This window comes from Cygnus atratus, chromosome 1 (genome assembly GCF_013377495.2).
Source record: "Cygnus atratus isolate AKBS03 ecotype Queensland, Australia chromosome 1, CAtr_DNAZoo_HiC_assembly, whole genome shotgun sequence".
NCBI lineage: Eukaryota > Metazoa > Chordata > Aves > Anseriformes > Anatidae > Cygnus > Cygnus atratus.
This window is the reverse complement of record NC_066362.1, coordinates 76,731,452-76,752,656: the sequence shown is the minus strand read 5'-3', so window position 1 is coordinate 76,752,656 and position 21,205 is coordinate 76,731,452. Positions and strand designations below refer to the sequence as shown.

General features: G+C 38.0%; 1 protein-coding gene across 4 annotated transcripts in view; it reads left to right on the top strand.

Moving 5' to 3' along the window:
• The first annotated feature begins 299 nt into the window (after positions 1–299).
• ABCC9 (ATP binding cassette subfamily C member 9) overlaps positions 300–21,205 on the top strand; it is an 84,882-nt gene continuing 63,976 nt past the window's right edge. The window contains exons 1-8 of one of the 4 annotated variants that reach the window (XM_035540815.1): positions 300–482; positions 1,840–1,877; positions 8,122–8,287; positions 11,320–11,461; positions 11,830–11,951; positions 13,041–13,207; positions 13,869–14,111; positions 19,995–20,189. In XM_035540815.1, the coding sequence (XP_035396708.1) occupies positions 8,143–8,287; positions 11,320–11,461; positions 11,830–11,951; positions 13,041–13,207; positions 13,869–14,111; positions 19,995–20,189 (1,014 nt within the window). In that variant the 5' untranslated portion in view covers positions 300–482; positions 1,840–1,877; positions 8,122–8,142. The remainder of the gene's footprint in view (positions 483–1,839; positions 1,878–8,121; positions 8,288–11,319; positions 11,462–11,829; positions 11,952–13,040; positions 13,208–13,868; positions 14,112–19,994; positions 20,190–21,205) is intronic. The other 3 variants (XM_050708359.1, XM_050708361.1, XM_050708360.1) reach the window with 3 other exon arrangements.

Below are 21,205 nucleotides of genomic sequence, written 5' to 3'. Positions count from 1 at the left end.
CAAATTAACCAGGCTTAATTCAGAAGAATTCAAAAACTGAAGCTCCCGTGCCTGCCAAAAGTTAGACTACCTTGTCCAAATCAATTATTTCAGGATAACCATCTGATAATAGCCTGCGCGTTGCAATGCAGCCTCTTGGATTCTTACCACTCCAGCGAGTAAGAATGAAAATAAAAGCAAGCAGAAGAAATCCCAGGGGACTGTAGCTTCAGGAGGCAAAAAATTGGTGCTTCTTGCTTGCCTGTCTCTTCCCAGTTTCCTGCCCCCTTCGGCGTGTGAGAAAGACAAGCAGAGTTTGTGCGCTTTGGAAACTCGATAGGAGGCAGCAGCTGATCTTCCCATCACCAGCCTAAAAATAATCCACTCCAGGGCTTGGAGCTGCTTCATTAAGTGAAGGAAAATCCTGCCACCGGGATGATATTGATCACATAGCACAACCGAGTGAAAATTTGGGTTGGTATTTTGTTTTTGTGTTTGCAAAGGTAAGCTACAGAGTTTGCTCTAACATTCAGCAAGCAAGCGGGGCATGCAGTGACCCCCCCGTCATCCCCCACTAACCGTCTCCTCCTCCTTCCCTTTATATCTGTGGGACAGGGCTTCTCCTTGTTCTTTCCTGGGATTACAACTCAGATCTGTTTTCCTTTTCCTTTTCCATTCTCAGGCATTCTCAGGCTTTACAGTCCCCTACCGCTGATGTTTTCTTTGCTGCTGTGTACAGGGTTGTGTTTCTTTTTTTAAACCGTCCTGTCTCAGCATGTGGAGCCATAGGTTTTGCAGCAGGCAGCGTAGCACGCCGATGGTTGAAATCGCTTTGTGTTAAGGAGCTTACCAAAAAAGAAAAAGTAATGTCTTAGATGCGTGATAGCACTGCAGATGTTTGTGTGAAATGCTTTTCAGCGTCAGTATTGTGTTTAGCAGCCTTGCTGTTGTGATTTTGTCTGTGTTTGGGGCCTGATCCAAAACCTACTGAAGTCAATGAGATTCTTTGCATTGACTTCAGTGCAGTTTGGATCGGGCTGCTGGTATACACCAGTTAGCGATGAGAATGCTGACAAGTATCAGAAGTAATTCATCACCTTAAGGCCCAAGGTAACTGGGACAGTGCTTAGCAAGGAAGCAGGGTATATCTAGGGTAGCTGGTCAAAGCCGAAATAGAAATGAAAAGGAAAAAGAAATTTGGTACAGGATGATTTTGGGTAAAAGACATTTTATGTGGGCAGCACTTTTTTGCCATTGACTTAGCAGAACTCTTTGCAAATAATGCGTATCTATGAATTGCAGATTCCATTAGATCAGGTGCTTTTAGGGAGGTAAAAAAAATGAATGAATAGGTTTACACCTGGAAAGGAAAATGATTCAGAGCACTAACTAAAAATCCATGGCAAGTTAGACCTTTCATACTGCTTATCCAACCTAAAAATAATTTGATCTTTGTTAAAGTTTTCTCTGTGAATTTCAGGAAAGAAGGAAAAAAATCTTACTTTTGTAATGACTCCATTACTGAGAAGTTAAAAGCCAACTACTTTCATAAAACTCTCAGTACATTCTCCATCCTGCATCTGTATGTGTACGCATATGCATATATATATGTATACATGTGTACTTGTATATTTGCATATATGGGCATATAATGCAAATTCTAAGACCAAAAAAATATGAACTGAGACCCAAGTATGCTCAGTAAGCTGATGTATTTTAATCAGGAAGTGCAGCTAATGATTTTATTATTTTTTTTAAATATAGGCAACTGAACTACTGAAATAAACACTTTTTTAAAGTTCCATATTTCCCCCAAGCAAGGTCCACCTGAGAACTGTATTTATGCTCTTTCCTTTACAGACATATCTTGCAGAGTGTGCAGAACAGTGATAATCCAGGTAAGATAAAACTCTTGAATATGAAGACTTTTAAGCCCAATTTTAAAGTCCCTAAGTTAATTAAAATGTCTGTAACTCAAATTCTTAACAGTTTTGCACTCAGTGAGGATGTTCTTATTGTTTTTATGGAAATTTACATTATCTGCCATTTTCCCATTTTATTCTTTTCTATAGCTTATGTAAAATCTATCTCAGGAATGCATTAAGAATCCCAATTTCAGTTTGTTAAAATGAGATTTGTAAGTGTTTAGGTTAAATGCTACATCACATTCATGCTTAATTTGTTGTCCTTTTACTTTTTTCTTCCCAAAATGCGTTTCTTATTCACAATGAATATATGTTCCTAAACTCTTTTGTACTGATTTCTGTTTATTATATTATGACAATGTCTGTACACCTTAACTCAGAACCAGAAAGTCTCAGTTTGCCAGTGATGGAGATTTTAGGATGAAAATTTAAATGCTTAAAGGGCATAAACTTTTTTAGCTATTTCATTGCAGGGTGAGCTACTGTTCAGATAGTTCACATCCTCATTAAAGCAAACCAACAGGGAATCAGATTCCCAAATGATGTCAAGGAGAGATGAAACTCTGTCCACTGGCACCATCATGGACTCATTCTCCTGACTGTTCTTTTCATTCCTCTACTCTGTGAAGTTCTGCTCATTGCTTTAGCTTGCAGCAGACTGTTTGCAAAGGGAGAAAGAGAAAGCACCACTGAAAATCTGTAACTAGTTCTACTGTTTGCAAAGACTGAAGTTAAGCTGAACAATTTGTCATTAATTTTGAAGGACAAAGGCCTCCCATTGTACAAGTGATAAAACAAAAAATTACCAGGTATTTGGCAGCCTTACTGGGGTGCTGAATGTAGCTGCTACCCTCAGATAGTATGCACTTGTTATCCGAAGATCTTTATCACATTACTGAATTTCCCCTGACTGAAATGCTAGGTTAAGCCTAGTATGCTTGGCAACGTTATTATAAAGTGTAGTATTCCTACTATAATTAGTAGTAAAGCAAATATATAATGATATCCTCACTTTGGTGCAATCAGCCCAGCATAGTTTGGTGTATTCAGCAGAAAGAGAAATTATCTCTGGGAAAGCCATTTTTGTAATAGCCATGACTAATACTGTTTTCTGAAATGTTAGGATCTCAACAGGCATCCTGAAAGGCTACTGCTGCTTGATGAGAAATAGTGGTCAATAACTTCAGATGTCCAAAAAAATTCAGAACAACTTGTTACCCTTTCATCTGTCCTCTCCTGAATATTCATGTTTAGGTTATGCATTTTGTTGTTTTGTAGTGGCAGTTGGACTGCTCCCATTTATTGCAGTCGTTCCTGTACGCTAGACAAAGCCATCTGCCTGTAAATAAGCCTTCAGCTCCAAACACTACAAACTGAGTAAGAACTTAGAAAAAAGGTCTTGGTAATTCATGTGAGAAGAAGAGGTCTGTGTGCTTTCCAGAGGCTGTCCCTTCCTTAAGGACACATAGGTAAAGATTTGCTAAGAAACCAGTGGACATTTCCCTGCTGTGCTATTCCCCATGACTCATAGGTCCTTGAGCTTGTCCTAAATGAGCTAACATTGAAATTGAAGTATGCTGCAACAACTCAGCACTGATCTCGTCTCAGGCTAGCAGTGAGCAGAGCTTCTTGTCTTGGAAACAGTACTGTGGTAATAGAACACCGTTAACTCTGAGACTGAGTTAATATTTTCGTGGTTCCCCATTGGACCTTGTAGAGTACAGCAAAGCAGGCAGCTGCCTGGAGCAGCAGGCTGCTGGGGAAGATAAAGCAACCTGGCTTTGCTGCTTAACTCACCTACATACAATTCCAGGAAGAGAAGACCCGTGCTGCCGCCAGTGTCGCCAGGGGGCTTGGCACGCGTAGGAGGGCAGCTGCTGCTAGGGAAAGTGATAACCTCTCAGAGTTGCAACAACCTCTGCTGTTCTCTCTACCATCCCTTAACAACAGAAATATCCTTGAATCTCTCCTCATGTGGCACTGCACCCCAGCTTTTCCTCTTTGATCCCTCATTGCATACATACTGCAGCCTGAAAAGTCTGTCTCCACATCTTTGATGAGGAGAAAAGTCAGCTTTGGCTACACTGTGTGGAAAGCTTGAGTGAACTTTGTATTCTGACTTGCTTAGAGCTAACTCAAAGAGCTTCAACATGGCTATTCATTTCAGGCTTAGACTGTTTTTCAGTGTGGCCAATATTCTGTCTTTGGCAATGATAAAGAACTGGTGCTTGGGAAAAACATAAAAAGTCTTTGGTGTATTTAATTATGTTCTAGCATGATGCTTGGCACTGAGCGAAACAAGCAGCACTTCCTCATTTAGGCAATATACCTCTATCCATCTCTCTGTAGGTCTAGTTCTAAATGAACCCTAGCATAGCCTTACTAAAGCCAATGGAAGAGAAGTCTAATTATTAATGAGGAACCCAGATTTGGTCAGTGGTCAGCCATAAAAGTGTTCCATCTTCCTTTCTAAATCTAGCTGTAGTTTTGATGAGTTTTAGCAGTAGGAAAAACTGCAATTCTTGATATTATTTCTAAATTTGATGTTCTTCCATTTCACATTTTCATTCTGTGAAAAGAAATCTTATGGTATTACAGAACAGGAGGGATTAGTGCTTTTTCATTCTGCCTTTTATCAGTTATCTGCAGGTGAGATCTTCCAAGCTGTCTTCATTTCCAGGGTCAGTTTTTTGACTCAAAATTTTCAAATGTGCATCTGTGCATCTCCAGAGCCTCCTATGGAGATGAGTTTTCCAAAAGTCAGAGCTAGGTCTAGTGGTTTGGGTCACGTGGGCAAAACTGGGGAGGTTATATCTGATCTTATCTGATCTGATACCTTCTGCACCTGAAGTGGATGGGAAAGGAATGCTGGAGTGGTTTGTTGCTCCCTGTGAGGCACACTGGAGGAAAAATTATTTTTCTGTCTCTAATGTAATGCAGTGTATTTTCATACATCACTCTTCAAGACACAAAGAACAGCTAGCAGCCTGTCTTCAAACACCAGAAAGCATCCATGAAAGCTGGCATGTACCAACAGATGCAGAACATGGGTCCTCCACTCACAGCCATGGTTCAGGTCTAGCTCAATGACAGATGGACAGTTGGAAGGAAGGAAGGAAAGAAGGAAAGAAGGAAGGAAGGAAGGACAGATGGACAGAAAGGCGGGCAGACCACTTGAATATTAATGTTTCCTACCATCCTTATCTCTTCTGTTCCCTATCACTGCCATAATGTACTATATGTGCGTCCTGAAGCAAGTGATGATAAAAAGGGAGGTTGCACCTGATGAGCATTTCTTAAAGCCAAATCGTAAGTTGTATTGGGTCAACACTGCATCATGACACTGATCAGAATGCTTTAATAGATTTTAAGCCTGAGGAGCATTAATAATGGTGGTCACTGGATGTGCTGATTAAGAAAGAAGTATTTTCTGATTTAATAACTTGGGAATTAATAGTCAATTACTTTATTTCATTTCATTGACAATGCAATCTTTTTGATTGTCTGTTTTTTTTGTTTGATTGTTTGTCTTAACAAACTAACCAACCTAGATTCTGATTTCTCTCATTTTAAGAGAATAAAATTAAATTCTACCTCTTTGAACCTGTAACAAAAGTGTTGTAAATAGACTGCTTATGCATATCTTGAAAATGATGATCAGTATGACAGACACTGTCTGTCTGTGTTGGTATTAATGATAGAAACAGATTCTTTCCTCAGCCCTATCAATGTACAAAGGATGGTTGTTTTTAAGACAGTATACTGTTGGACATACTCCACCACAAAACTGAGCACAGCAAAGGTGCTATGCATCTTTCTTGACAGCTTCTAGGGACCACTGTTTGAGGTGTAATAAGAATCCTCTACAAACTGATGGTTAGGTCCTAGCTATCAGAGAGCACTCTCCACGCAGATAATGGCCTATTCTTCCATGGGAACATCTACTGCCTATATTCCATTTCACTTCCAGAAAAATCAAAAGAAAAAAAAAAAGGCAAAACAGTTTCCCTTAGCTTCTCTTGGACACAGTTTTAATCCTTTCTCCCAGATTTATTTTTGACTAGAAGCCAAAAGCTACACATGAAGTCAGTGATTCAGTACTCATTTGAACCCAGGATCCCCCTGCCCTTCAGTACCAATCCAACCACTAGACCACAATAACATCTTATGCTGTCTCAGAAAAGAGCCCTACTTGTGGGAAAGGGAGGAAAATTCCCAGCAGAACTCCTTTGGACTTCTGACCTTCGATAAAAATGAGGAAACAGCACTACCGATTTTCAAGAGATTATCATTACCATTATGTTTCTCTTAAAGGAGACATGTCAAGCTTTTACAAATTAAAAGCAAACAAACTCCTTGTAGTTTTTTTAAAAAGTTATTTGTTTGTTCTGTTAATAACTCCTCAGACTATTTAGAAAGAATTCATGTATTCAAAAGAATACTTATTTTGCATTATTAATCATTTAGAATTTTGAATATATTTTATGTTAAAGTATAATGTCAGATTGATAGTGGTCATATCATGCTATTCACTTTGGAGATTGGGTCAAATTCTCCATCAAATTTTGTTCTACTGAAAATTGAGTGAGTTGCCCATCATCTGTTGCACCACAGTAAGTACATGAATTCATGTTTGCAGAATGTGGTCCACCGTATGACCCTGAGTTATGCTTAACTTCTGGTAAATATCAATCCACGAATCCCTGATATGTTTGGAAAAGGGGCTGCATTTATCACATATTTTTCAATTAAACTCCTTTACAAGTTTCAGTGATATATTTCAGTAGGGATTATGCTTTCTGGACCCAGCAAAAAACTACTTAAAAGCAAAAAGAGGGGATTAGCAGAGGTTCAGAGTGCTTCTTTGAACTCTATTCTTTTGAAGATCTTTGTATTTGTGTTCTCTCCAAGGGAGTACTTGAGTAATTTATACTTACCTTGTCATACTTACCGTTTTTAAACAAGTAAACTGATAAAACTAATCTGAACTATCTAAGGAAATAAGGAAAGCATTTTTCCTCATTGAACTAAACTTTTCTTTTTTAAATTGTATTCATGTATTTTTTGCATGTCTTCATTGTTCTGATTATGCAAAACTCATTAATGCCAATGTTATTACAGAAAGATGCATTCACCAAAACATACAATATACTTCGCTGAATTAAAGGCATTCTTTTATTTAGTATGTAAAATTTGGAAAACAATGTTGTGAGCAGAAAAGTTTACACAAGCTATTCTACAGCACTACATTTCTGTGTATAAGTTTTGGGAAAAGAAACCAGCATGGAAACATTTTGGTGGCAATCTTTTTTGATCTTCCTATAAAGAAGAATGAATAAATAAATAATGCACAGGGTGATAAAAGCCAGAAACTGGCCATAACTCTGGGTCATATTGTGGCCCACGCTCTGCAAGCACGAACGCGTGGGCTTATCTTGGTGTACAAAGATAATCTCATAAGAAAACATGGAAGCCAGAGACTGGCCTAGATGAGGCTAAGCAAGTGCATAAGGATTTGCAAGATCAAGCATGAATGCTGATTTACTGCCCATGCAATCTTCAATACAAACTTCTTTGATTAAGAGTTTCACACTTTATCTGGAATGACTAGTGTATATGATCACTGTTGTTCAATGGGACAATGAAAAAATGCAAGATATCAGGGAATTCAAAGCTGCCAAACAAGAGGTTCAATGTGCTTGCACTGAAAATGTAGTGCAACAAATCATATGAACAGAGAAGTTGCACAGAGAGTGTTGTCTCATCAAAGAAAAAGTAACACACAGGATTCAACTAATGTGAACTTGAGTTTTCTTACTAGGAATGAAGGTATTTTTTCTCAAAACTTTCTTGTTCTTTTTCCATATCCTCTTATGAATATAGAGCACTTGCAGTCTATAACTCTTGTGCATATAATGAACACTAGAAGACATTGCACAGTATATTTAATTAATGTATATTCGTTTAATATATTTAATATAAACACGGCCTTCTTTCCAATGTGCTTATACTTGAACAGGCCCCAGAGCATTTTCAAAATACAACAAATTTATCCTTTGTCAATTGCTCAATGTGTTCCTCATGTATCTCTCTCTCTCTCTCTCTCTCTCTCTCTCTCTCTCTCTGTATGTAGCTGAAAGAAATGCTAGCAGTCTTGGTAGTCAACTCTTGCTTCAACATATCTCTTGTATTCTCTCTCTTTTTTTTTTTTTTGTAGTAGCCAGACCTTCTAGAAGCCATGAGGCTTGCATTTTGTGGTAACGACAATGCTTCAGCCTATAACATCAGTGCTGGCGTTCTTAGAAATGTCTGCTTTGTGGATGCCCTCAACTTGGTTCCCCACGTCTTCCTGCTTTTTATCACCTTTCCAATTTTGTTCATTGGTGAGTTATTCAATGGAGCTATGCAATCCTACAAACACTTGAGTGTGTGTTTAAACTCAGACATGTTTACATGTGCTTGGAGGCCTGTGGTGCAAACTGCTAGATGCCTTGTATTTAATAATTTTAAGAAAGAAGAGAAAGAGTGGTTTGATCCAGAGGACCCGAAGCAAACCCACTTGACATATTGGGAATTTTAGATACAAATCTGAAGTAAGCAACCAGAAAGATGGATGAGAACCAGAGAAACCAGTTTGCAATGCTTTGAGAGGCTTTCTTCAGATTTAAAATTAGCAACTTGCAAACTTTTTTATTTATAGATGCTAGAAGAGTTAAGACAGTGAGTTTGAATTCCCTTGAAGTTATGCAAATTTTGGAGAATATCTTGGATCTAGCACTAGGAGAAGTGTAGGAAACTTTTAAAACAGAACAATTCTCTCTTTTGCCAATATTTGGAAGCAAAGGTAAAGCAAAGGTTACAATCTTTGCCTATGGGAATGAAAATAATAAATGATAAATATCTCTCGAAGAATTTAGGACAATGAAATGGCTCTAATTTATATACTGTTGTTAAAAGCCCCATCTAAACTAGTACTCTAATGATATTTTTTTCAGTATAGTCTTCTCTTTATCCTAGTTATTTGTAGAGATGAAATAAATACCATTTAATGATCATAGAAGATGAAGACGCTTGAATGACTGTAAAAAAAGGCAATAAATATTAATAAAAATTTAATACTCTCCTGACAATTGCATGAGGTCACTTATTCTATATTCCCTTCATGGTGTTACGTATTTGCATAGTAATGCATTTCTTACATAAGGAAGATTTGAATTTAGGTCTATATTTGAATGAGAGATATAAGGACTTCCATTATTCAAAATTAATCCAAAGTGATTGAATAGCAGGCTACAGGAGCCTGTGGGCTAAGACACTTAATAACTAGCAATCAAAGGTATCGTAAGGTCCAGAGACTGAAAGCTAATTAAATAATTAAACAGGGGAATAAGAAACAAATTTTAACAGAAGGACAATTAAAGACTAAGAAAAAAAAAAAGAAAAAGAAAAAAACACCTTCAACAACAAAGGTTATGGAGGACTGCCTCCAACTGAAATCTTAATATCAGTGCTGGATCTTTCTCTGAGGTAAGATTTGAGCCATCCTTGAATTACGGGGCTTTCTGCAGAAGTGTTTGATTGAAACTCAGTACAGGGTCTGAGGGCTGACATTATCTTTTACAACTTTCTGTGTTGTATCAACTTGTAGCAGGCTCCTGTAATATTTTTACAGGTACTAGCCAATTATTTTTGAAATAGTATTGCGACCACTGAGAATTCACTGTTTTCTAACAATGTTAGGAAAAAAACATGGTAGCTTAAATTGTATGGCATGCAATTATATATATGTGTGTGTGTGTATACAATTCTTTCTTTTCTATTTTGTACCGTGATTGCCAGGAGAAATAGGTATTGGACAGAGCCTTAAGAGCCAGCTGGAGTCCACAATATTGACTGAATCTAAAATTGAAAACTGATGATGAAATGTGTGCAGATTTATGTGCGAAAGGAAATAAATATGAAAAGCAGCTTGGAAGAGACAAAGATAAAAGCAAGGTCAAAGGAAGACATATTAGACTAGGAAAATCTTTGGAAACTCTGGAGAGTTCTTGAGTTAGAGAGGGAGAAGAGAGGATATTTTGTTCCTGCAGTACTTTGCATATTAAAGGATGAAATGGTGATAAACTGACAGTTTCCAAGAATGAATAAACAGGGGTTCTTGTGTATGTCTTAGTCACCTGATAAGCCCTGTGCATTATGAGACACTACCTCTATCCATGGCAGGGACTTAGAACTAGATGAGCTTTAAGGTCCTTTCCAACCCAAACCTTTTTATGATTCTATCATTCTGTGATCCTTGTGTATCAAAGGTATATCCTCAACTTTAAATTCAGTTCTGCACCATCTGAAAGAAACAGATGGAAAGCTCACTACCCTAATTAAAAATGTTTTTTGTTTGTTTGTTTGTTTGTTTTTTCTTTACTTCCCCTAAAAATTGGTGTTCTTGAGTTTCTCTCTGTGATTTGGGAAGTCCATCAGTGAGTTCCAGAATTTGCCGTATAGTAAGAGGGACATGTACAGGCCAGAGCATTTAGGCTGAGTGGTTCAGGACAGGCCCGTACCAGAATGGGAAAGGACAGAGGACAAGTTGCCTTACGAAGCAACATGCAAGAAAGAACTCGACGCCATGAGAGGCTAACCTCTGATCAAACTTCAGCTCCCCACAGCACTGACACGTCTGTCAGGTCCCTGGTGTCCAGCTTGTTTTCAGGTTACTGGCTTAGAGACAATCTTCTCTGAAGAGGATAGTTGATATCTGAGGTGATGAAACTGAAATAGACTTCAAATTTAATTCATTGATTAAATCAGCTGAGTTCTGATGGCCTAGTGGGAGCTTTGAATGTGCAAGGAATGCACAGCACAAGGCCAGGGTGTGCCAGAGGAGACTGGGAAATGGCTGCCTGGTATCCCCTGAGACAGTGCTCCCAGCCAGGCCTGAGAGAGACATAATAAATTTTATTTGTTTGAAGTAAATATATCTCTTTGAGGCCTCATTGGAGGATGTATTTTTATATCAGCTGGCAACTTTGCCCACTGTTGATCTGTGGCTGGGAAAAACATGGCGACACCACCATTTCAGTTCTGTCAGCCCCTGTTTTGCGAGGGAGAGACTGAGATATTGCTATTGTCTTTTTCATCTTTGTTCTTGACCAGGAACCTCTTCTCTTTGATTGCTATTTTGGAAAGTCTGTTGTCCTGTTATCTGCAGGGTCAGATCTAAATTATGGAGGGCTACATGGCAACTCAGACACTCCTGGGTCACAAGGGTAGTAACAACAGGTCTTGTAGCTCTTTTATGCTGTTGATAGTTGATTTGCTCTACTACTGATGAAGCACGACTATGGCTTAGAATGGATAACCAGATCTCTTGCTGTCTGAAGGCTAACTTTATTCCTTCATTAATATTATTTTCCAGGCTGGGGAAGCCAAAGCTCCAAAGTCCAGATTCACCACAATACATGGCTACACTTCCCTGGGCACAACCTACGGTGGATCCTGACATTCACTCTCCTGTTTGTACATGTGTGTGAAATAGCAGAGGGCATAGTTTCTGATACGTAAGTGACAGTGATGGGTGGATAGCCAAGCTAACCAAATTTGTTAACGTACACTGTTAACATGTGACACACTTGCTAGTAAGGTCTAAAGAGTTGCTTTTTTTTTTCCCAAAAAAGATGGAGCATCAATTCAGAAACTCTTGATTTCAATGGGATAATGAAATGGTTGTTCTTAGCTCATTGTTATTCTCCTTTCAAGCTATAACAGTAAGTAAATATTGACAGAAGTTAACACATACACATGGAGAAAAAAATCCCACTAGGAAAGTCATATTTGTCCTCTTAAGTAGTTTAACAGAATACCTAGCAATGTAACAGTGGTGAATAAGGACACCAAATTCACTAACTTATACCTCATTTATTTTCAGACAAATGAAATCTCGCCATCTCCATCTATTTCTACCAGCTATAATGGGATTTGTGGCTGCTACTGTATCCATAGTCTATTATCATAATATTGAAACATCCAACTTTCCAAAGTTACTGTTGGGTAAGTCTGAGTCTGATATTTCTGTACTCTTACAAAAAGCAGTAGGTTAGCCAAAGTCAGCTTGCTTAGATTGAAAAGGAAGATGAAATCCAGGTGAATATTAAAAGTAATTTTCTGCTCCTAGAACTAGTATTGTTGTATGAGTTACTACACCTTTTATTAGGTACACAGTGAAAACTATTTTAAAAAAACTATCACAAAAGGGAAAGCACAGTATGCTTATTGTATTTCTAGCATGAGCTTTTAGGTGTTTTTTGACACTGCTCATTAATTTTGGGGAAAAAACTTATTCAACTCAAAAGGGCTATTTTGAAAGGCCATTTTTAATAGTAATCTGTTCACAAGCCATCCTGTGCAGGTGGCTGTTGTTTCTTAGCATCTATTGCGGCTTACTCTGCATTTATCCAGTCTAATGAATGCCATCCCTTGCTTTTTCCAAATACGATTGGCGGGTAGGCGATAAGGAAGGTTTATCTTTGAGAAACACAGCTACCTTGTATTCATGATATCTACCTCAGTCAGCAGGTGGTCAGAATTTGACTAGTCAATGCAGGATAATGTTTCATGGAACTATACTGTCCAAATTACATGTAGCTCAACAACCTGAACTAGTAATTGTCAGATACAAACTAGGATATAATTAAACTATATATACTTTGTTTCAAAATAAACACATTTCCAAATGCACACGTATGATGAACCCTACTATTTCAAAGAGGCAATAAGATATTTGTCATGTTAAGTGATTTTTACTTCATTTTAATAACATAGTTTTCCACCAGATTATCTTCAATGGACTTTTGTAGTTGTGCGAAGACTCAAAATGGTGGATCTCTTTGAAAGGTGGTAGCCCAGAAAAGTAAACAGTGTCTTGGGAAAAGAAAATGCAAAGGAAATCTCTCAATCCCGATCTCCTGACTTCGGCTGACATTACCCTGGGCCATCCTGCAGGCTGGTGATATAGAGGATCACCATGCTTGCATCAAATTAAGCCTAAGAATATTTCTGCTTGAGAAAGCTACAGCTTCTGCAGCATTAGCATAACTAAACTATGTATTTTATAATGATGCATGGGCACCTGTTTTACAGCTCTCTTTCTTTATTGGATAATGGCATTTGTCACCAAAACAATCAAGCTTGTCAGATACTGCCAGGACGGTGTGCCTTTTTCTCAGCTGCGTTTCTGCATCACTGGAATTATGGTCATTCTCTATGGACTGCTGATGGCTGTGGAGATCAATGTTATTCGAGTTAGGGTATGTGATTTCTTGATCAGGTTCTGAAAAGATATCTGTAGTATCTCAGGGATGAAGATGGATCAATAGTCCCAGTAATTGTAACTTGTGTCAAGTTTACATCCAACTTTGTCTTAACCATGAATGTCCCATTAATTCTGTAGAAATCAATGGGACCTGGCATCTCTTTTAAATATATCCTTGATTTAGGCCCTAGACTTGTTATGTATGTGTGCATATGAATATATATACATACAGAGAATACATATGTGTATATAGATATACAAGCATATTTGTGCATGTATCGGTATATGTGTGTGTAATCTATACAGTATATGCTGTGTTAATGCAGATAAACTGTATATGCATAAACAAGCATATGCTTTTACCCATTGTAATTTAAAATATATCCCAAGAGTTCTTTTGTTGCTATTCAGACAGAGATAGGTGGTACTGGTAGGGTATAGTGGATTGTCTACATACCATAGTGGTCAATTATTTGACAGTTACATTGTCAAAATGGAAATACTCCTGTTTAAATGCAAATGTATATTTAAATTTAATGTATAATTGCTTTTACATGCAAATTTGTCGTTGCAGTTATATTATACATATTTTTTACTAGAAATTGCCCTTAATAAGATAATTCCTGGGGACATGCTGTCTATTTTCTTCTTTCCAGAGGTATGTATTTTTTATGAACCCTCAGAAAGTAAAGCCACCAGAGGATCTACAGGACCTGGGGGTGAGGTTTCTTCAGCCATTTGTCAATTTGCTCTCAAAGGCGACTTACTGGTGGATGAATACTCTCATCATATCTGCTCACAAGAAACCTGTGGACTTGAAGGCAATTGGGAAGCTCCCAATTGCAATGAGAGCACTGACAAATTATGTTTGCCTCAAAGAAGCATATGAGGAACAAAAGGTAACCAGAGATGTCCATGTCAGTGTTTTGGCTTTCAGAACCGTAAAGTCACTGTGAATTTCTTCTGCTTCTATGAAATCCTAGTTTTAGGATTTTTAACTTAGGACTGTTTGTTCCAAGGTAAAAACTTGGCATAGGAAGTTCCAATCTAATAGTTACTGTTTGGTTTTAAGTGAATTTACAGCAGGGGAGAGTTGCCAAATTGAGAGCAAGTGGAAACTAAAACCATAACAGAATGATCACTTGCTAGATTCCTCTTTAAAAATGAAAGCTTTGTTTAAATATTAGATATTCATGACAGCACGTTAATTTAGAAGACATTCTAATTTTCCATAGTTTCAACTGGAAACACTCATCTTCACTTTCTCCTCAGAAATTGTGCCTTAGAAATATTGCATATTTAAGTAAATGTTGTCCTTTACCCTTGCAAGAGGGTACAAACTCATGGACAAACCTGTCCGTATGAGGTAAGGGCTCAGCTGTGGTTTTCCTCTAAGATGCACATTGGAAGGGGAACAAATCCTTCCTTCTTTAGACAGAAAGTGGTGTTTGAACACAAAAGTCTTTGGGCATACACAAATTTTAAACCTCCTCCATGTAATTACACCCTAATTTCAAAAACACACACAAAGAAAAACATGGTGGGTTGGCCCCAGCCAGCAGCTAAGCACCCACCCAACCACTTCTCCACTGTCTCAGTGGTAGGAGAGAAGCAGAAGGGGAAGAGTTTCTAGAGTATCTTCTGCATGCATTTAGGCAAGAACGTGGAGTTTCATATGTGCTTAATGCTGGTGATTTCTGCATGCGCGCACACACACAATCAAGAAATCCTTTGTTTTGTAGAAAAGAGAGAGGGTAAGAGAGCCTGTCTCCCTGATTTGTACATAACATGTCAATTTTCAAGCATAACCAGAGAGGTTACAAGGAGTCAGAGGCCACTTTGGACAATGTAGCACATAAGACAAAGGCATGTAAATCCCTTTCTTGTACACATCAGATAAACTTGTTACCAAGCAGCATACAATTAAGAATGTCAATGCAAAGGGAAGCTGGAAAGAGCAGCTCTCTCCACCCAGTAGCTGGTGGAGCTGCAGACTCTTCTGTGGTCTCTGATATGAAGGCCTAATTAGTACAATTCTTTACATTTTAATAGATTGAAGTTGCTTCTTTTGCCTTTTGTAATGGATTTTTATGCTATCAGAGTCCAAGACCCTTCTACTTTAAGCAAAAAAACACTGAGTCATCAGAACTGGGCTTTTCACACCAAAGGAGAAGTGCATCTCTTAGACCAGCTCCTTAAAGAAGCATTTGGTGCCTAAATCTTACTGAAAGAGACCAATGAGCCTTAGGCATCTAGATATCCCTGAAGAGCTCAGTCTTGTTCTTTTCTTTATCACAAGCATGCATGACAGTGCAAGCATTTGTCTGTAGCTCATTTATATTTGCAGATACAGCGTGTGCCAGCACAAATATGTGAGTCAGATTCCAAAAGGCAACTGAACTGTGTTATTGCTTCTGTGCATGAACGCAAGCATTCAGTGCATAGTTTCCATCAATGTGCACCATGAACATATGAACACTTGCAGTATTTTGCCCTTACTTTTGCATGCACCTACATTTATAAAGATGACTTACATCAGATTTTTTTCTTCCTGTTTTTGCATAAGTGTTTAAAGTCTCAAGATTATGATAGCCTCTATTTGTGCTAATATTCTAAAACAGGCTGTAACCCTTAACTGGTATTTTATAGACAATGTGGAAGTAAACCAAAGGGCTAAAAGCAATGTGTTGGTTTTGTACATGGCCAGGTTAGAAAATAGCCACAGAATTTGGAACATTGCATGGTCTGCAATCTGGAATAGATGCTACATCACTGTCTCTGTTGACAGGGTGTATTTTACACTAACCTTCCACAGGTGGTGAGGGGAGCCCCCATATCCACTGGATTAAGTTGGATTACCCCTGCCTATGCCTGCACAGAGCTGATCTCAGCTGTACTCTCTGGCCATGTGGGAAGAAGGCTACTGTTCCTTTCCAAAACCTTTTTATCGCACCTTGATGAAAGACACTGTGCATGAACATGAATGTTCTGTATTGTAAAATGCCTTTGACACAGCTCACATGAAGTGTGGTTTGTCATTTTGTTGTTGTTGTTGTTCGTTTGTTTTTGTTGTTTTTCTGTCCCTTCTGACTGAAATTAAATTTGAAGGCATACCAAAAAATAAAGCAAGGGAAGTTAATTAGGTTAATGACTGTTTGCTCAAAATCACTGTTTTCCTAGTCTGTGTCCCAAGCATGTTGGACTGTAGGTTTGTAGGGCTGAAACAAATGTTCTATGGCTGCTGTATTCTGCTAAAATAATATTATGCCACTTGAATAACAATGAAGTCTGTGAACACTGGGTGAAACCTTTTCTTCTTACCTTTGATGCCAGTAGAATCACTCCTGAAATCTGTATTCAACTCTTTTGACAGAATCCTTCTGGCTCCTTCCAGATGAGGGTTTGCCCACTGACACGAGACCACAGTTAACACTTCTTGGTGACAAATCTGAATTCATTATTCTTTTCTTACATTTACCAATCTGCATCAAGCAGTTCTTGACATTGTTAATACAAACACTGCTCAAAATTCTTTAGTTATAACTATCTTTTCAAAGCATCAAGTCATTTAATTTTAATATCACTTTCATGCTGCATTATATTTTATAGACTATTGAAGTCAGTTATCAGTAATGTTATTATAATATAAAGTATTTTAAAACAGTACAATAAAGGCTAAATAACTGGAGATCGACATTCTAATTGTCTGTTAGTTTAGTAGTCACTACTGCCAAAGGCATTCCAGCTCTTACAATAACATATAGGTTATTTGTTACCGGATTTGGAGATCGTTTGTAACAGGCAACATAAAATAGAATATCATAAAATAGAATACAGCATGTGTTCTTTCAGAGTAGAAAATATTATAAATTAACAGGTAAAACATGCTCTTTTGATAATGAAGCTTGCTTAAATATGTTGTTTGAGTTTTTTCCTAAACAATGTATATTCAACAAAACACACTGCAATTGGCTTTCCTTTACATTATTTTTTTCCATCAGTAAATATCCTAAAAGATAGACACAATGTATTTTCTTGCTTTTCTAGATAGTCTGCCCTAGAAACTGAAATACTTGATCTTACTGTATTTTAATATCACCTTTCTAAGAATTGTAACAGTGGATGTGAAGGTTGCTTCTGTGAAATAAGCTGTGGTGCACATCATGCGCATAGGGTTAGACCTTTAATGCATGTTCCTAGTTCCCACTATATAAAAGGACATTTTGGCTAAAGATAAAAAATTCTTTAATAAGATTAAGATGGTAAAAAAGTCCTTAATAATATCAAACTAATCTCTCACAGCCAAATTTTTGGACCAATGTACTACATGTGAGTAGGACTTGTCATATAATCCTTAAAAATATTTTGATTGTGTTTGTGCTGTTGCTTGGTGGTTATTTTTTTTGGTAACTGTACAAGTGGTCTAGATGTTTCAAACCACAAACTAATGCATATATCACGTATCCAGGAGAGATTTGCACTGTACACCATACTATACTGAAGCGCATAACATCAGGCCTAGAGGACCATTCCATAAAATCTCTTGTGATTATTAAAAAAAAATCCACTCTTCTTTCTCCTCCCTTCACATTAGATACTTCAGTAATGTTGAAGTCCTGATTAAATACAAAAAGAACAAACATTGTTAAGCAGTAAAGATTAATAGTCTAACAACCCATTGACAGATATGTCTAATGACGTTTCTATTTTTCTGTTAATAATGTCTTTTTTTTTTTTTTTGGTAGAAAGTTCTTTGAAGGAATATGGAATGACTTCACAAATTTAAGTGGCAGATATCAGGGAAAGAAAATAAGGCTTACATTTGATCTTTTCTTTATTTTTTGTCTTTGATATACTGAGCTTTAATAGCAAGGAGGATGACAATTGCACTTGTAATTAGAATATTAATTTAATTTAATTAGTAGAACTCCAGTGAAGAGTAAATGCATTACATGTAATGATGACAATTATGTGAATTTTGTATACGTAATGAAAATGGTAATTAAAATAGCAAAAATTAATTAAAAAAATAAGAATTCACCATTACCATTTCCCAAATTTGCCATTGATGGAATGCCCAGAATAGCATGTGTTGTTTCTAAAAGACAACATGCATTTTCCTAAGAAGGTAACTTAGCTCCTATCACACTGTTAAAGTGCAGGTCTCTGTAGCTGTCTGGTGAGATACAGATGTGTAGGAGTGCCTGGGTGCAGAGGTGCCCACCATCTGCTGCTGTGGTCTGGATTGCCCCCAGCAGCAGTGAGGATGCGGGCACACTGCAGGGCAGAACATGCGTAACACCCATTCAGACCAGGTCACTCTGTCAGTGCTGTGGTTTCAACAGGAGAGAAGAGGCTTGAGAAAATTGCACTCTAGCTCCTAATTCTAAATTAGTTCAATGGGATTTTTGGTCTGTCTGATTCCACCTGTACTCATTTATTTATTTATTAATCTGGTTGTTTCATCTTCAAGTGCCAAAACATCTTTAAAATTTGGTCTCTGCTACCTGAATAACCCAAAGTTTGTCTGTGACATACATTCTGCTTGCCTACAAACAACAAAAAAAGAGAATTACTTCTGTGAAGTGGTGAGCCTGAAAACAGCCTGTTAGCTCTAGTTTGTCCCCATGCTGCCTATTTCTCTGTACTACACTTATTGCCATTGGTTATGACCAGCCTGGTCTATTCTCTAGAAGTTAGCAAACAGTTATCTGCTCCTCCAGTACATTTGTACATTTTTGGCACCATGGGAACATTCTACCTCACTGTTGAAGTGGCACAAAAGGAAAAAAATGAGAAAAGAGAAAAAAAAATACATGAAGCAGACAGACAGTACAGACATACTAGCTTTTCGTTGGTTAACTTGCTGGGGCAGGGGCCTGTTATTACTGGGCTGTACTTAAAACGTCTCTGTGAACGCTCAAGATTGCTTGGCTTAGGTTATAACTTGCAGGCATTTGTGCTACTTGAAAAATGACAGATGCTTTTTTACAGTGTCAAAAGCTGCTGCCCAAAGTGCAAGACAGCACTCTGCAGACCATGGATCTGTTAAATAAACCTCTTTCTTCTTAAGATTAAAAGGGCCTCAGCAATATCAGTACTCCTCTGACAAGGCTCAGAGATATCCATTGGCTGGTGTTTTAGTGCAAGAGTCAAGATATTGCACAGATTCACAGAACTGAAGGCTCAAAAGGACCACTAGATGATTTAACCTTACCTCCTAAAATAGCCCACTGCTTTCACCTTTTTGAGTGCAGTAATTAGTGATCAGCTGAAGTATAATCATCCTGAAAGGCATCCAAGAGAGAGAAAAAAATCCAGATAAATTAAATTAAACGATATTCTTCTAGGTGTCTGACCATATTTTTTCCCTCTCATATCAGAAGCCTTTGGATGAGGTGGTTTCACACCTACTGTAAAAGTAAAGATTATCCATAGGAGCAAGGGCTTGAAAGGTCAGACCCTTTCCTGAGCACACGTGACGAAGAGCAATATCTACATACCAGTATGCTTAATCTGTATTTGCATTCCTGTGTTCAAGGGTTGAGAAAAGTTTTAGGATTTAGAGGTGAGGAACCACAGTTACCAAGAGTAGGCAGAATTTGAATTTGCTGTGAAGAGTGTCTGAAATCTGCTGATACCTACATCATGTTTGGTGCTTTGTCTACTCTAAAACACCCTGCAGGAACCATTTGGCCATCCAGACAGGAATGAAATGGAAGTTGCCACATACGGCCAAGGAGGCCTCTTGGTGCATTGACACCTTTCTCTCTGTTTTCCAGAAAAAGGTAGCAGACCAGCCCAACCGGAGTCCCTCAATATGGTTAGCAATGTACAGTGCTTTTGGACGACCAATTCTTCTCAGTAGCACCTTCCGTTACTTGGCTGACTTGCTGGGTTTTGCTGGGCCATTATGCATTTCTGGCATTGTCCAGGGCTTCCAGAACACAACCAATAACACAAATACAACAGAAAAGGTAACCCGACAACATGGATTAAAAGATTTTGTTTGGCATAAGTTCTTGATTGATATCAGGTATTTAATACTGTATGTTCCTATATGCCTATGATCATCATTGTAATGTTTCATTATTACTTTCAAGCGAATTGAGTATTTTTTTGTGAGAGACCATCAAGTTATAGACCTGAGTAGTGAAAGTCTTGGGTATGAATGCAGCACAGGTACAGAGATAGTGCAGGCTTCTCCCAGCTGCCCGGCTGTCTGCCTCTTTGTGGAGTCTGTTCTGAACTTCTGGGGAGAAGGAACAGCTTCTGTGCATCTCTTCAACTGTGCCTCCTCATTTCAGGCAGGACACCTCACTGGTAGTGCCCCAATGATGGATCCAGCAAGGAAGAGTGTGGAGATTATGCCTAATTTCTGTCCATCTGTCCATTTGTCAATCATTGACACTTTGAGCAATTTGCAATCCATTTTCCTCTGAGAAGCCAAGAGTAGTCACCCTCTATGACTGATCATTCTGCTTGTTGCTGTGATGAAATACATTGAGTATGTGCAAAGTTGAAGACCATCCATTTTGTTCAATAGAATCCTTTCTTCTAGAGATGCACACAAGTTGCTAGTTTACATATCATTTCAAGCTTCACTGAGACTGCACTTCCAGATACCATCTCTCAGAGCACTGAGCAAACCTCTGATGCAAAACATTTTCTGTCATAAGAACAAGAATTTGTTAGTGAAAACATAAAGACAAAATATATTTTACTAGCTGACATCAGACAAAACACAAAAAAGGTATTTTCCTATGTCTTTTTTAAGGTATGGAAATACAACCATACACTTTATATAGTGAATGTTTTATATTTGAATGAGCAGATAGGTATGTAATGGAATAAAATTTTCCTCTGCAGATAAAGCATTTGACTGTCATCGCTATCCAAGCATCTTCTTGGCTGCTTGCTCCTGACATTCATTTTCTTGACTGATTCTCTGAATTTGGCTTTAGACTCTCATCCAGCCATTACACTGAAGAAG